General features: G+C 43.2%; 1 protein-coding gene across 4 annotated transcripts in view; it reads right to left on the bottom strand.

Annotated features, from left to right (window-relative positions):
• LOC146207932 (venom serine carboxypeptidase-like) overlaps positions 1-17,877 on the bottom strand; it is a 154,366-nt gene that overhangs the window by 28,994 nt on the left and 107,495 nt on the right. For 3 of the 4 annotated variants that reach the window (XR_014704550.1, XR_014704555.1, XM_084591650.1), the window contains 2 exons: positions 12,801-12,850; positions 6,239-6,317 (listed from right to left, as the gene is read on the bottom strand). Coding sequence is in view for 2 of the 4 variants with exons in the window: in XM_084591650.1 (XP_084447776.1) it covers positions 6,239-6,317; positions 12,801-12,836 (115 nt within the window). In the remaining 2 variants the exon portion in view is untranslated. Of the gene's footprint in view, positions 1-6,238; positions 6,318-12,800; positions 12,851-14,275; positions 14,335-17,877 lie in introns of those variants that run through there. The other variant, XM_084591643.1, reaches the window with a different exon arrangement.

Raw genomic sequence — 17,877 nt, forward strand, 5'->3', positions numbered from 1 at the left:
TCATTTTTGGCCATTAATAAAACTGCAAAGGCAAGCCATACGCATCATAACCTCCTCACTGCGAATGCCACCGTCGCACATTTTGTTCATGAATTTAAATGTTCTACCCCTCTCGGCTCTTTATCTTTATAATATTGGTATTCTATTCTTTAAGATTCTTCACCATCAGCCCCCATTTAGCATTTTTCCTCCCGGCACGATCACAAAAAGCAGTGTTATACGGTTCGCTCTACGCAATAATTTTCTACTACCTAAGGTCAGTACTAAGTACGGGTAACAAAGCCTTCAATTTTCGTCCATATCATTTTGGAATTCTTTGAATTTCGACATTAAGCAAACTAATACACTTTCTTTGTTCAAGTTGAAATGAAAAATTTTCTTCTTAATTTGTGATTTCTTTATTTATCTCTTGTGTCGCGGAATTCGTAAGCGTACTTTTCTGTATTCTATTTTTGTATCTAAATTTGTCAGCAATGCACTCTTTACAATGTATTTCGTTATTTTCAGTGTTGCTTCATAAATGTTCTTACAATAATATTATTCTTTATGCTGTCTATCGAAATCTATTACCATGGGAGGTGCACCTGCGGTCTTGTACCATGGGACCTCTCGCTGTATATTCTTGTACGTTGTTTTTTCATTCGATAATAAACTTTCAACTTCAACTTCAACTTACTTCTCTCGCGACGTAGTAAGAATATCCGTCGAGTGCGAGGCGGTCACTGAGCTCTTCCTTTCCTCGCAACTACTAACCTCAAGGCCGCCCTATACCGCATGATTGCAATAGCTCAGCAAAAACTTACTAATTTTATAAGTTCGTGCTCTGTGCAGGTTGCAAAGAAACAGGATAGAAAAGTTTAAGATCTCTGCTCCTATTTAAATGAGAGAAAAAGAATAAATCAACAAAATAGCTTTGTGAAATGAGCGAATGTGAGAACTCACAATAAGAAAAGAAATGGGACAGAAGCGTTTGCTATAAATTTCCAAAACCTCTGAGATTATAAAAACCTCTGTACCGAGCACGTAGGAGGTGGAGGAGAACATTTTTATTGGCAGTCAGTTTCATTAGACGCCTAATATATCAGAGGCCAGCACCGAAGACGTAGAGATGGTGTGTACAGCTAGACATGTCCTTAGGAAAGTTGTGGCTGCACATAGTGCGCAATGCCGTGAGTAGCAACTTTTCTATCTCCGCCTACAACCTCCAATGCTCATCGTCCCAACCATGGTCACTCATTCTCATCAGCCCTGCACACATATATACAGTTACGTCAAGATCAAAAGCGTTGCTTTCGGTTATAAAGCCTAATTACTCATTGTTATTTTCACAGCGCTGTCATGGTGTCACCTGATCTGCGCCGCCATTCTTCAGTAGCCTGAGCAACAATCAAATTGTGAAACTACTAAAGATCCAAAATACGACAAGCTCCGATCTAACCACACTTCATTGTCAGTGCGCGCACACAACGTTCAGTAGCAAGCAAAGGTCTTATCGTAAGCTTATTCAATCATTCATTCCAATAGAACAGTCGCGGAGGACTATTCTTCCTTTGCACGCGAAACGCTATGGCTTGGACACGGCGCTACACATCTGTTGCGGTGAACGTAGTCCGTATCGCGGAAGCTATGAAAAAAAAGGAAGAGAAGTAATAGAAGAAAACCGAAACGCAGGATAGGTCGCATGTTGACCATCGCAGTAATCTGGACTTGTTGCTAAACGTAATTACATAAAACAAAACGACGGAAGAGACTTGGAAAGAAACCCAGCACTGTGTAAGTCTTCCCGCCCTTCGCAGTGTGTTGAGCAAACACGTTAATTGGTTCACGGCGGTGATTCATCCACAAATTCGTGTCAAAGCGAGAAGCGCGAACGCTGAAAAGAAACGTTGGCTAGAGCGATAGCTTTGATTCTGGAGCGGAACAAAGCTAGAGGAAGGAGATCTGACGGCTGCCACATGTACGCAGATGAATAATATTTTGCTACATGGGAAAAAATTACGAAACGAAATACAATTAACCTATTACGAGCATTTGAAAAAAATTATTGGGCACACTTCAGCTCTTCTTTTCAGGGTGTGACGCGATAGAGTAATCTACCAGCCTACATATAAAGCCGAGGTTTAATCAAGCCGTATCAACGCTCCTGCGTGGCATAGGGATAACGTGAATGCAAGGGTCTTGGCAGGCTGATTCTGATATCGCCCTCTCTTTTAAACGAAGAGGTCCGAATTGGAAGCTGCCGCCAAACGTATTGCCAAGCAACCCTACGTCCAGTTAGTTCTCGGCCTGTAAGCTGATGGCTATCGCCTTACAGCGCCAACGCTCGCGGGATTTCACAAAACAAACCCAACGCCGGCGGATGGCAGACGGCCGCCGCGCCGGATTTTCGATGAACGAGGCTTTTAGCTCTATCGCGTTATCACATGCGTAGCCTGCGTGTCTAAACCTATATGGCTACCAAAATTGACCAGCAAACATAGCTCACATATTACCGAGCCAGGAAGTAACCCTTGACGATCTAGCCTGTACAACCCGTATAGCCTGTGTAATCCAGTCATCTAGGCTACTCAACTGGTATGGTCAGTAGTAAATTCTTAATGTTCGTTGCTGTATTCCCACTCGTAAGTTAACATTCAACAACGTGCCAATAATATTGGACTACTTATATAGCATACTCGGCAAACCAAATAAAGGAAAGTAAGGGGTTTAGTGATGAAATACAGAAGAAAGAAGCCAAAAGCGGTTGACACAAAGAAAAGCATAAGGGTCTTTATGATGTTAATGAGCGTGAGGTAATTAATTACTCATGCAAATATTTCGTTTAGAAAGTATAAGAATGGTCATAGATTCTGATTCCACCAGCTACGTGTGTTTTCTTTTACTTTCTAAGAATATTACTTCTACGATTACTTTTCCCTCACCTAGCATATGGTATATATAAATATAGCACATAGGTCTAGCAATATACAAATACACCCAACTGAAAGCAGACCGCTATGCTGTTGGCGACCCACAAAGACCAGCCTCGACAGCCACCATAGCACCTTTCCCGTTCACCCAGAGGAGGGGCAGTGGTTCGAGTAAGAACTGTATCCCAGGGGTCAAGCGAGTTGTCTATGGCGTGACGTGCAGAACTAACGAGCAGGCCGCGACACAATAGGTCGCGCTTCGTCAAAGTTTCACGCAGTCAGCGCGTCTCGCTGCGCTTCGGCTAACTCGTTTATGGCCGGCCGGGATCGTAAATTGCCCGCTTATTTATTTAGCCGCCCCGCGACCCGACAAAACGGCCTGCGCCTCCCAATAGTCGGCATTCGACCGGTACTTTCGGATTCCCGGGCGCCACCGGTAAGCGAGCAAGGACGCCCGTGTGCAACGCTCTTCGGATGTCTATACTTGGCCCAGCAAGGACATCAGCGATGCGCGACACACATCCTGGTGAGTTGTGAGCATTACGGTAGAGACTGTTGTTAGGTTGCCCCTAGCAAAATGCATACCCCATTGAAAACGCCGCCGCTGCCCAAGGGATAGCTGCCGTCGTTTAAGTGGGGGGTGGCCATTTGGGTCGCTCGTCTGTATCCGCTGGAAATAAAGTTTCACCACCACAACCCAGTTGAGACTCGAGCCAGTGGCTATGTGCGACAAAATGTAATTAATGTGCTGTACGATGCCAGTGCACGTTTAAAATCCCCAGGTGGTTGAAATATTCGAAGCCCTCCCTCCCCTACGGCATCTTTTTTATCTTTATCTACGTTTACTGCTATCCTTTCTCCACTCTCATAAGGCACGATTCAGGTGTCCACAAAACAAGTATTACAGATACTGCGTCTTTCCTTTCCTCGAACCAATAATAATAATAATAATAATAATAATAATAATAATAATAATAATAATAATAATAATAATAATAATAATAATAATAATAATAATAATAATAATAATAATAATAATAATAATAATAATAATAATAATAATAATAATAATAATAATAATAATAATAATAATAATAATAAAGCAACTAATATTATTTCGTTCATGGATAAAATTAAACTGCGGAGGGTGCAGCCAACCATGGGAAAGAAAACGATGAGTGAAATGTTACGTTAAGCAACAGGAAGGCATAAGAGTGGGTCAGGGAACAAACTCGATTTAATGATGTCCTAGTCAAAGTCAAGAAGAGATAGGCATATTGCGAAGGCAAGGCAACCGATGCTCGTTATAGATGACGGAGTGGATTAAGGGAAGGCCTTAGTAGTTAAGATTATTACGATGATTGTAGATTTGCCAGGGGAGCTTTCCAGCAGTTTCTTTGGGGGTGTCCTCTGTTCAGTATGAACTTGAGAAATGAGAAATAATATGAGCAACACTGCGTCCGAGCGGGAAATGGAATCAAGAAGCTCCTGACGCGAGAACGCATCTGTGCTGCCGCTTGCCGATCCCAGCTTTTCGGAGTCCTTTGTCTCGCGTCGTGCATGTTCGACAGCACGGCGCGAAACAAATAATTTTCTAGTGACCCCTGATACCTACTCAAGAGATTTATTTTTATGTTCTGGAGGGGTTCCCCAGGAGGCAATGACGAAATGGTAAACATTCAGAATGCATTCACGAGGTACCAGACAGCCACCTTTTTGAAGGTGATAACCGTGCCAGCTGTTTCGTAGTCCTAAACTCAGTCTTCTGCCGCTAGCACAACTTATTTTTAGGTGCATTATATCGGAAGGCATGCCTATGTTGTCGAGAAAGCGTAGCTTCTGCCTTGTGATCGAAATAAAAGTTAGAGCACTTTTTGTTTAGCAGGAGAGCCAAAACTTCTGTATCACCATCGCGGGGCATCAAATATAGTCTCGATATGTTTGTTTTGTTTTGTTTTGGGGACTGCTTATGCGCCAAATGCGGCTCATTACGAATTGGAATGCTCCTAATTAGTTGAGACAGCAACAATTTGTTTAAGAAACCATGACAGCCCATTTTAAAGTCGACATCAATTTCTTCTACAAGCATAGCTCCGATATTTATCATGTGCATCCTAATGAATGGTAAATAAACAGTAATGGGGTTTGCACTTTAGTCCACAAGCACTTTTGCATCTCACTGAAAGGCGGCAGCCACACAGTTGGGAATAAAACGCGCGACCTTGTACTGAGGGGCAGGACGCTACAGCAGCGCGATACATGCTCCCTCAATAGGTATACTGGTTAAAACAGCGAAGAGCGGAATAATGTCATAAAGAACAAAATACAACTCAATGGGAGATTCAAAAGACAATCTTCCCGAAGTGAAGATCAGCTCTGCTTACCCTCGATGTCCAATTCTACTTTTTAGACACGCAGATATCCTTTTACTTTGTGGTAAGATTCCTGGCTACAAGGCTTAGCCCTAGTTGTTAGGTAATCTCTTTACCAGTTAACATTGACCTCATTTTCTGGTTACCCGCTCTAGCTAAGTGTGTAAACAGGGCGGGGGGGGGGGGGGGGTAATCTTTCTGCCCTTGAGACGTTCACTTTACTCTCTGATATTTTTTTGTAGTCTCATTTTGTACATGGCAATAGTGAGTCGAGGAAGAAAGCGGTTATTGAAACAGTCTCCGCGCATCATGGGGATGAACTCCTTTTTCATTTAGTTCCCTCTCGGAATAGGCAACCCTACTCGATAGTCACATCCCGCGATGAACCATCGTGTGAACCACGTTAGGGCATTTAGTTCGGCGGTAGGGCGCGAATTTTATCGGGTGCGAATCCTGGACAGGACAGGTAGTTGCTCACAATGTTTTCTGTCGTATAGACCAGCTCATTTTGAACCTTATATACAGTGTCTATAAGCTTAATTAATTGTAAGTCACATCTCCTTATCCTTATACATCCTTATGAAAACGTTTCTCATAGTCTAAATTCGGTGCAGGTCTGTTGACTCAAACTGTGAACTCGCCGAATTTATCGTGAATCAGTGTTTTACAAATTCGAAGTTGGTATTTGTACAGAGGATGGTGCAAAACTTTAGATGACGACTATGAAAAAAACAACAAAAAACACACGTACGACGAAATACAAGCGCTTGCATTGCAGAACCAACTAGTCCGACAACACGCCCTTTTGAGGTTTCTCAAGGCTGACGACAGACATCATCAGGTAAAAAGTTAGCGGGTCTTGTCAGAGATGCACGGCGGTTCCATACACGTGTAAGGGATCGACAGTAGTTTCACACAAATAAGTGGACGCGGAAGTGCGCACGCTTGTCAACTTACGTCTGGGAAACGGTAGGTCCTGGACGTTCGGCACGGCACTGACGACGATCACCTCCAACATGCCATATGTGTTGGTCAGCTGCGATGATGCACGCGAAAGAACAGGACAAATATGACAAACGCTGTAGGTAAAGGTTCTGCACAATCCATTGACATTTTTGAGTATAACAAATTTCGTGAAACCCAACCTCGACCCGATGGCAGAAGTGACCCGGCCCATTTATTTCGCTTTGCAGACTGACTGAACGTAGAATAACCAGTGAACGTGAAAAGTAGCGTACTTCATTTGCTCAAGTTTCGCAGTATGGTTATGTACAAACTTACAGGACAGATGCCTTTGATTTGATTTCGCTCGAACATATAAAACCCGGGGAAAAGTCGCTGGGTTTCCGGTAGTTTCAGCTTCAGCAGGGCACACAAAAGCTCATCGGCGGAAATTACTGAAAAGGTGATAGTTGCTACTTGAACTGAACTGGCGACAGGGCAATGATGTAGTACATTTTCCCACTTGTCTGCCCTCTATCATTTATATCTATGATAAGGTTTTGCAAAACTCAGTTTAAATTTGAACGTTATTGCATTACAAGCGCGCCTTCGCTATTTTCGATATCAGCAACGATATATAGAACGCCGTTTATGATGCTACAAGCGGTTTTTGATAATCTTCAACAGAAGCGTTTACTTGAACCCGTTAATTAAAAGAAGGTAAAACAACAAAATGCCTCTGACCTGGATGAGCTAAATGAGACTTAGGTCTACGCAGCCATTGTTTAGCTTTGTTAAGCTTTGAGATAGTGTTCGTGACCCACTTCATTTCTGTCTCTCTCTATCCACCAGCTGCAGCTGCCGTGATTCCCACTCCGATTGGCTGCAGCTGAAGTGACCCAATTCCTTATCATTGGATGCAGCTAGCGCAATGCCCATTGCCTCTATCCTCTTCACTCACTCTACAGCAGATGCGGCTCGATGCTTTACTCGGGAATAACAACTTTTTCATAAGCGACAAATTTAGCTCTAACGCACTGAACTTTCCTCTTACAACGCTTCCCGCAGAAAAGTTGGGATCCTCCCTAGTTTAAATATGGCTGCGTGGTCAGTAGGCATTTCTACGCAGAGACCATTGTAAATGTTGTAATTGTTTTGCATAATATTTCCCTTCGTCAGTAGATCCTCAACTTCCTCCTCTTCCGCCTGGCACTATTCATGACTGATCAATCGGAACAAACGTCGCTCGTCGCTTACACGTTTAGTTACTAGAAAGTGGGAGGCACATTTGAAGTTTAGGCTAATAGGACAGGTCATAGGATGCGAAACCAGATAAGTGGCTAATATATACACAACCTATAGAAAGCACATTTTCGTAGAAAAAAATTATTTTTTCGCTTTCGCATGAATCCATACCTTGTTACCTATGGACAATTGCCATATAGCGTAGACATCGTTCTTACTGAAACAAATAATTAAAGGAGTGCGCTAACTTGACAAAACAGACAAACGGGATCAAAAAAATTACATGACACGAGACACAAAACGCGGACTTTCAACTGAATTTGATTCTTAAAGGCGCGCATACTTATGCACACCTTATCGTCACACATACACACAAAAACATAAAACACCAATTCATAGGAAGAAAAATTGCGAAGTAAAATGTGGGGTCCTGTCTTAGTCAGCTATTTTTTTTAGTAGATAAAAACCTTATTTCTTCTAAAGTTAAAGCTACTGAAGGTTCACTCATATACTCGGTCCCATCCGCTACCGAGGCCTTGGTAAACGCTTCCCAGATCTCTCTTGTGACCTTGTGTGTGTGAAGTGTGTGAGGAACGATGTACGTATATAGTATTCCATAATTTTGCTCAGTGTAAAGACGAATATGCTATGAGATATGCTGAAAATTACCCCAGTAAACCATATAGCATCATCTCTTACTTGGCTCGTTAAAGATGAAAAAAAAAATTATTACCAAGCTTAGATTAAACACATTTTGCGTTTCTCCAAACGTAAAACCCGTACTTCATTGGTCTTTTCGGCATGCCGCCTTTAAGGGCCTCATTCCGACGCCCGGCCTCGGCGGCTGCTTTTCGATGGAGGCGAAAAGCAAGGTGCCCGTGTGCTGTGCGATGTCAGAGCACGTCAAAGAATCTCAGGTGGTCGAAATTTTCGGTGTCCTCCACTACGGCGTCTCTCATATAGTCTGAGACGCTTTGGGGCGTTAAACACCACAAACCAAACCACCAAACCATGCCGACGCCCTACAACAGCAGGGTGTTCATCCTCCGCTATCTCGCGCAATGCTGTAACCTAAGTAGGAGCCCCGGGGGCTCCTATTTATTCCCTCTGGCGCCCTCTTCTTCCACGTCACACTAAAGTCACCTCACGGGACTTTGACCTTGACAGTGGTCACGGGCCGCTTGGTGGCCTTCGTGATTATGCCACAAAAATGTACATGGTGATCACAGACGTTTTAGCTCTAAATCTCGTGACCTTGACTTTGACAGAGGTCTCGGGCCATTTGGTGACACACGGGACTATTCCCCAAAATCACGTATACCACCAAGTGGCTCGAGACCTCTGTCAAGGTCAAGACATACCACCAGGCTTAACACAGACGTTTGAGCCCTAAATCTCATTACCTTGACCTTTACAAAGGTCTCGAGCCACCCCCAAAGCACCACGGCAATCACCAGGCTTAACACAGAAGTTCGACCTCTATATCTCGTGACCTTGACATTGCCAGTGGTCACAAGCCACTTCGTGGCCTACGTGACTATGCCCCAAAATCACATGGCTACCATCATCAATCTTAATACAGAAGCTTGAACTCTAAGTCTCGTAACCTTGATCTTGATAGTGGTCACGGGCCACTTGGTGGCCTACTTGACTATGCCCCGAAGTCACATGGTGATCACATGGGAGGCTTAACACAGAAGTTTAACCTCTAAATCTCGTGACCTTGACGTCGACAGTGGTCACGGGCCACTTGGCCTACGTGACTATGCCTCAAATCAAATGGCGACCACCAGGCTTGACACAAAAGTTTGGCCTCTAAATCCGCCAAGGTGGAAACAGTGCATACCCTACGGCTCGAACTACCTACCGTAGTGCAGCTTTCGCTTCGCTCTTAGTAATTCCCCTTGTCTGCAGTGAGAATGATAGCGAGATTCCGCGAGCGACAGATACTGTGCCTTTCCTTTCATGTAGACGAATTATAGAAAGCCGGTGAACGTTAATGCGTTCAATGAAATGTTGGTTGTGTTCGACAAGGGGCGCGCGATGTACCGTCACAACAGGTCACGACGTCACAAGGCGATTAATGCATATACGAAGCAGACCCCACCGGGCGTCCGATCTAGGCGTCCGTGCGCCCTTTCATTTGCCGCTTCCTCAAACGCCGCAACACACAGCAAACAGAAGCAGACCCAGATGTCTAGGAGGCGTTTGTACAGCAGGCATCAGCGGTGTTTGAAATTGATTTACAGGATAGAAAAGACGCAGTATCTGTCACAATTCATCGCATAAACATGTACCATGCCACAAATGAAGGGAGCAATGTGAAACAGTAGTCACCTTCTTTACTGGAAGCATCATTCATCACCACATTCGCAACAAATCCGTAGCAGAATGCGGCACTCAGGATTTCGCCTTTCATCACTTTAGTCGCCAAAGTGTCTCGTAATTTTTGCGCATTCTGTACGATTATTCGCGCATTTCCTGCCTGCAGCTAAATCCGGGAAACGGCAGACTACATTCGGGTGCAACGTCCCCTATTTCCTTCCCGCTGACCAACCAGAGAAATCAATTTCTTAATGTAAAAAGCGCAACGACTTCAGCAGTCAATCAGAATGATCAATTACGATCATACTTACTGCGTACAGTTAGTGCACGCAACAACCGACAGAACAGTCTGCCGTTTGATGAGCCGTACGCATTCTATGTTTCACTGATATGGGATGTTGAACGTATTACGGTGAGTGCGACTGAAACTCGCTAGATTTTGAACACCCTTAGAAGTTTCCGTGCACACTTCACGACAGCACACAACACACCGGAGGCCATACATTGTCGTCATCGGCGTGGATACAAACGCACTCAAGCGCGGTCATCACTTTGCTTTTCAGTATACGGCTGCTTAAGACAACCTCACGCAGTTTCCTTGGCACCCACGGATCATATTTCCACAGCACGTGTATACGTTGTAACGGGACGTACACGCACGCAATGCAGGGAAGACTACATCTTTGGTGCAAAAGCATTACTCCACGACCACATCTACAAATGCCGGGTGGGATATGAAGCCTGCATAGCTATCTAGCATAGCAACAGAGTAACGGTGCAACAGGAGCTCAGAGGTGAGTGTTTCAGCCCATGCATTTATCGTAGAAAGCTATCGCCTCAGCGGATCACATTGCGTACCGTATTTACACAAAAATAACGCGACAACGCAAAAAACCCGAGGGGGAGTCTGCGCCCGGAAGAAAAAGTTTGTTATGAGTATAACTTGAGCTCATGGTTATATCAAATCGTAAATATAACCACGCACTGATCCGATTTGCATAATTAAAGGTATAGTAAACGGTATGATATATCGTAACAATTTGCAGTAGCTTGACAAGAAGGAACAACACAATAGACCTGTTATACTGCAAGTGCCGGAACTAGTTTACTATGCTGTACTGACGCGTTATTACTATATAAATGATTATAAAGTGCCTATTAAAAAAAAGACGGGTGCACTGAGGAAGACCGAAAGATACACCAAGCTACGATGCTTTATAAATTATGGCAAAATGTTGAGAACCACATATATTTAATGAGCTTGGTGAAGAATTTGGCAACTTTTACACAAAAAACTAGAAATGATAAAAAACAATGAGAAAATGGTGGTGTTTACCTTTGCAAACAAACGCTGATTCTCTCTTTCATCTCGTCACTGTATGATCGCGTTTTTTGTTATATTCAGGTGAATGCGCTGTTAGGCTTTCTATCGCTCATGTAAATCAATTCTTCGTTGTTTGTTTGTTTTTTCTTCTCTTGTAACTTATGCCTTATCTGTCAATATGTCTGTTGTGTATAATTTTGCACACTTGTAAATCGTTAAGGATGCAATTTCACGCTTTTTGTTTCAAGGTTCTGTAGAACGTTTGATAACCCACCGAGCTGCCTGGACAACCAACATGCATTTTAAATTGGAAAGGAAAACTTGTATAAAGTAAATGATAAATAAATTTTGATTTGATTTGATCTTACAGAGCGTGAAGAGCAACGTAGGCGTCCAAAGCCACTGTCGCTGTGGAACCTGCTGCCATTCCGCTCCGTTGTCCGTTACTGCACAGTGCTAATTTCCGGCCTTCCCTTACGACCATTTCGTCTCTTTTTTTTTTTTTTTTTTGCCATCAAGTTGGTTTCTTTGGGCGTCTTGCAAGCTTAGAAGTAGAGTTACCTTTACGAGCAGCGGAAAAAAAAAGGAATCGCTATATTCAGGCGTAAGTTCTGAAAATAAAGCGAAGTACGTTGTTACCAATGTGTACTTTAGAAAAAGCCCGCGTTACTATCTATAAAAACTGTTATTTACTGCCCCCCTCTCTAGCGCTGTGCTTTTCGCGACGTTGCCGTCGTGATCAAATTCAGTCCATGCGCAATGGATCTAAACACATCGCCATTGCATCGCCCTCTAAAGGGGAGTTAAAAGTGAGAGACGGTTTGGCTAAAGGACTGGACCCACCCGCGAAACTTGGACGGATAAAGTTTAACTATGACCTTCGCGCTTTTTGAAAATTGGGTTGGCCCACACTGAAAACAAACTTGACCCACCCCTAAAATCTCGGTGCACCACCACAAAAATGAGATCGGAATATCCTTAATAGTGGGTTGACATTTGACGCTTCGACGCTGCAGTGTGGTACGGCACTACGTTGATTGATGCAGTCAAACCCTCTGTACGCCATCTGTTTCTTGAGGGAGAGGTGGGGCAGGGGGGGGGGGGGGCGGTTGTAGACCAAGGTGAGGCAAGTGAGACTGCCTACTCTTGCACCTTGTCACTGCGATGGTCGACTCTGGTTTCTGCGTTTGTTTTCGGTCTTTGAATGAAACAACTTTGATTTATCGGAATCACATTGCAAAAGGTATCACAAGCTGATGCAATATCAATTCATTTTCTGCTGGGGCTTTGAATGTGGAAAAATTTAGGGCTGTTTTTTGTTTTTCGGGAATGCAGGAAATATATCGAAAATAACAAAAAAAAACTGTTTCCGTGGAATAATATATCTATGTTGATTAGTTTGGTATTCTCTTTCAGTGTTTCTTATTATGTACAGGTGACCGAAAAGCAATTATTCGAATTCAGTTGAAGTAGGTGGCATCAAATACAAAGCGCCATTTTCAAAGAGAGTTAAAAATGAATTGATGGGTTAACTTTTACCTAGGCGACACTCTACAAACGCGACTCTCTAAATTATCAACGCCTGCGCCAGCAACTGCTGCTTGGCCGAAACGTGGTGCACAACCATTTACGATGGTAAAACACGCGTTGTCTAGAGGTTTAGCTTAGTGCGCGTATACTCACGGCGAAAGCAATAGACACGAGGACAAACCCCTTCATCGTGGTTAGAGCCCCTAGAAGGAATAGAAAAAAGAAAGAAAACGCACGCGAGAATTAATTCAGTGATTTGCATTTGAAGGAGCTTGCGTTCCCGTCCCTCAAAAAAAGCGTCAACAATATAAAACTAAGGCTTCAAAGACAAATTTCAGGCTGCCAGCCCTAACATATCCCAGCGTCAGCGTTATTTGCTCTTTTCATCAAAATTGGGCGCTTTTTTTTTTCGGTTAACGATTCTTGTTTTTCACGGAACTTGCAGCCCTACAGCAGCATTCAGAATGAAAAAGAAAAAAGAAACACTTTATTTATCTGGCAGTCGTTCTAACATTTCAAAATTTTACATGCTGGCCTAACGGCTGTATTTTCTTCATCTGATGTCCTTCTTTCTACTTACGGGATAAGGCTGCCAATTTTCCTTAATATATTAGAAGTACTGTTGCCATACTGGCTGCAATAACAACTTGGTCAGCACTCGCGTCAGTATTCGTCAGTACGGCGGGCCAGGCCAGCATGCCTTAATTATTACTCTTTTGGCATTAAAAGTTGTTCCTCTCTCTCTCTCTCTCTCTCTCGCTGGCTTTATTTTTTGCGTGTGCTTACACACTAGGAATCTGGCACCCATGCTTGAACGTTGATGGACTTGGACCTTACAGTGTTTGCATGAACAGTAATGACATCGTTCGTATTCGCACAGTGGACCACAGCTTTCTAATCCCCTTTTTCACCTTCGCACGCTGCCGTGTCGCAACTTGACTTTACACTTTAATTGTATGCACCCTACAACATCCCAGAATGAAAGGGCGACAGTTGACCGTGACAAGCCTTTGACACTCACCTGCACGCTCCTTCACTAAATATTTCTATTGGCGAATGTCGCGCTCCAAATGTGACAACTGGCACTCCGCGATCTTTCTTGAATGTGGGGCCAAGTTTATAGAAACCAAATTACAGGCAGAGAACACCACCTCACCTCTAAAAAAAATCTCAAGTGTTCTGATTGGGCCGAAGAGTATTCAAGAGTGCAGAGCCGCTTGGCTCTCGAAAGCTACACAAAGGAATTGCACTGCAATTTTAAGGCACACATTTATGCTATCCAGGAAAGGTGAGTTACAGTCTCTACAAGTATAGGTGTTGCCATTGAAGTTCCACCCATCCTCGACCCCCACCCCCCCCCCCCCCTCCCGAAGAAAATAAAAGGTAGACTTTTCAATTGTTCAATTACAGGCTGTGTTGACTGGCTTGGCGTTTGGGGCTTGTTTTATCAAGTAGTTAGTAACCAAGCAGTAGCGCCTGTGCTCCTGTTAGGCTTATGACCGTAGCTTTGTCTTAACAAGTGGGAGTAAGGCATCGAACTGTGCTAAGAGGGCGCTAAATTCTGCATGCCTATAAAGAGTCTGTGAGAGTCACGGGCAAGCGTCTGTGGACTTGCCGCAAGCTCTTACCCATGACTGGTCCGATGCAGCTTCTGGGCACCACCGATGGCAAAGAGCTTCTGCCTTTTCTTCACTGATCACAGCACGAGACAGCTGCTTCCTTTGGAACAAGTGTGACCGCTTTTTTTTGTTGTTTTGACCATACCCTTAATTCAAGATAACATATCCTTTTATACCCCAAGGCAATAAGCATTGCAAAAAAAAAAAAACAAAAAAAAACGTGGCTATAGAAACGAGATATACGAGAACAATTAATTAACAGCCTTGCCACGACGGGCTCTATGCACACATAAAGGAAGAACTGGGGCTGTGACCCAACACTGCTTCTCGTTCGTGCCCGATGTCTTCGCAAATTAAATCCTAATTTTTTAGTAATTCATGACATCGACGTATCACCTCACTCTATTGCCCGCGCAAAACGAACGTTATGTACCTTCTTCCGATGACACAGTTCCGTGCCGTGAGTTAACGTGTGGAAGTTTTTTTTTTTTTTTTAAAGGGGGGGCAAGACACCGCGGAGAAAACTTAAACAGGAACAAATTAGCGAAAAAGGAAAAAAAAAAAAGGCGCATAGCAACGCATGCAGTGGCTAATACAGTTGTTGTCGTGGTTACTTTCATATAAAATGGCGCATACCTACAATTGAGATTGGCCATGGCCATGTGGGCCATGACAGGTTCTTAGATTGCATACTACGGAAAAGAGATATTAGAAATTTGATCAAACTAGTTTTATCAACAGAGATGGTTTCCCGAAGCAACGCTAACCATGCCCTTCTTATCATCGCCTTTCCTTACTGATTTGGTCGTCTTCTTGCCTAGGTCTGGCGCCAAGGTGTCGATTACGTGTTAGCGCTTTAGATGGAGGACAAATACGGAGAAGATACGTTGAAGTAACGGAGCTAACAAGCATGTTACAACGTGAGCCGGTAATAGGCAGTGGAAGCTAGAGAGGACGAGGGAAAATTGCTGACCAGTGTCACAAGATTACGCGATAAGCGTGGATGTCTCGGCATTGTGCAGTGCTGTCGTGCAAGACAGTAGATTAGGGCAACAAATGGGTCAATTAGTAAAGCTAGTGTGTTTCTTTTTATCGTTGTTTTTGGCGCCTTCTAGTGCTAGTCAAAGCTCTTTCTACGTGCTAAGCCAGATATTGGTTTGATTTTTTTTTCCCCTTACGGGGGGGAGTTGATTGTGGTGAAAGGACGCGACTAAGAGGAAAGAGAGTTAGAAAAGCTCAAATTTCTTCACCGAAGGCTGCGGCTGCCACATTACTTCGCTTAAGAAGTGAGACTGGAAGGCTAATTGCGAGCTATGGCAGTGAACCGTCTGCGCTACCGCATAAAGCGAAATTAGGTATGCTGAAATTAGGGTTTACTGCCCGATTAGACAGGTTGGTGTGTTCGGTGGTGTACTGGTTTTTCTTTGTATGTGACGGTCTAAAAGATGTAATTGTGTTAACTCAGAGATGTTCTACCGTGGCTAAGAAGAAACAATACACTGAAGCTGTCATTTCTTTTGTTGTTATGATATTCAGTTCCTTAACTGAAGGTCGATGAGGCGGGTACACGAAAGGACAATTTTCAAGCCAATAAATAGACAAGATTATGCACCATGAATAATAAGTTATGATAGCCTTTTGATAGAACATGCAAAAGGGCACATGTTTTGTGGTGTACGCTTCCACGAAATACTTTGAAGGACTATGTACGTGATAAAATTGAAATTTATTTCACAGAAATCTGGATCCTATGTTTACGTGGTTAAAGCTGGTAATACATTATTTTGATTCTTGCTCTAGGTTTCACTACGACAACTTAGTTTGAGGAATAAAAAAATTTAACTCAAATAAATTTATAGTTGCGCAAAAAGCTACTACGCATGTTCCTGACTTAATAAAGCGATATGTGTAACCTACAAATCAAGGAACTTTCATCAAGTACGATATCTTAAATGCAAATCGCGTCTTAGTTTGGATTTATGAAATCAAACTACTCGTCTCTAACACATCTCAGCACTTACTGTCACGTAAGTTGTAGAGAGGCAACGCGTTCTGTGTGTGCAAGCCTATACAGAAGAAAGACAAACTCAGGGCTTACGAAAAATGAAGCGCTTTTACAAGACGCCACTAGAGCCGACATAACGAAACCAAACACAAAAACACTCAAATCCGCATCATACACAACATATGTTTTTAAGCCTAGCTGCGAGTCAAATTGGAGGGTCAAATTCTAAAGTTAAAGCTCAGCTACTTTGGTCATCTGATGAGAAGAGAGGAGTCGCTGGAGAAAGATTTGATGCTGGGAAAGGTTTAGGGTCGCCGGAGAAGGGGTAGGCAGCGAACGCGATGGTTAGATGGCATCCTCGAGGCGCTGCAGATGAAGTTATCTGATGTTAGGAAGATAGTGAGAGACCGGAAAGCGTGGCGTGACATGGTCCGTAGGGTCACGAAGAGTCGGACACGACTGAACGACTGAACTCAACTGAACTGAGTCCTCATGACCAAGCCCTGTTATTACTAAAATCAACCACACAACCAACGACGAAATCGATGCCGTGAGCCACAGTGCACGCCTGGAACTATCCACTGTTGTTGTCTACGTTTTTGTTGTTGTTTTTTTTGGCCTTACGACAGATAACCCGTACTCACACGGGGATTGGGCGAGAGTTACGAAGAACATACACATTTAACTAGTCACAAAGAAATTAATTGAAATTGTAGTAGAAACAAAAAAGAGGGAAAACACTAAATCAAAAAATCAAAAACGAAGTCAGCGCAAGCGGGATAAAGACAATGTGCACCATAAACAAACTCACACCCTTAATGTTCATTTTCAGGGTTTATAACTCACACCCTCCAGAAAGCTCCAGAAGTGGTGCATGAGTACCTCAATGCACCTTTTCTGGAGGTTGAGAGCTACAGGTGTGGAAAGGATGCGATTATATTTTTTTCTGTAGTCGAGTAATATTAAAAAAAAATAGCAAACTAGTCAGTCAAATTCTAGTAGGCAGTTTTGAATGGGGGAACAAATGAGCCCGTGGTTTTACCAAAACATGGTGGTGCCAAATGATTATAATACCGGGCTACTCAAACTAAGAACTATAGCTTCTACAATGCCTCCTCCAAAAATAGTATAGTATCCTCAACATAGTAAAACGGTGGTTGAGCAGGAAGATATAATCTACTGATCCCTGTTTGCCGAAGAAATCGTCGACGGCAGAAAACGCCAAAACCGACTTTTGAAAATAGAAGCTTAAGGGAGGGACATGGCAGCGCAGCCTATAATTGAAGACAATCCAGTCTGCTGTGTTAGGCATAATTTCTTGCTCCGTGAATATATGAGATATTGATAATCGTCAGATCTTAAAACAGATTCAGTTTACATACTTAAGGTACGCCTTCGAAACCTCGCTGCAGTGATGAACGTCTCAGAGGACATGAAACATACCCACATAGGAAGGAAGGAAACAACTTTATTATTGAAAGAAAAGGTAAAAGTTGGGAAAATAGCACGTAAACATTAACCAGTGTTTGGTGCAGGTTCAAGAAATAAATAATTCTTCCTGCCTTAGGTAGTACCTTGCATAAATTATAAATTAAGATTCAATATC

The sequence above is a fragment of the Amblyomma maculatum genome, chromosome 1, assembly GCF_055883805.1.
Source record: "Amblyomma maculatum isolate TAMU_Amacu chromosome 1, ASM5588380v1, whole genome shotgun sequence".
Classification (NCBI taxonomy): domain Eukaryota; kingdom Metazoa; phylum Arthropoda; class Arachnida; order Ixodida; family Ixodidae; genus Amblyomma; species Amblyomma maculatum.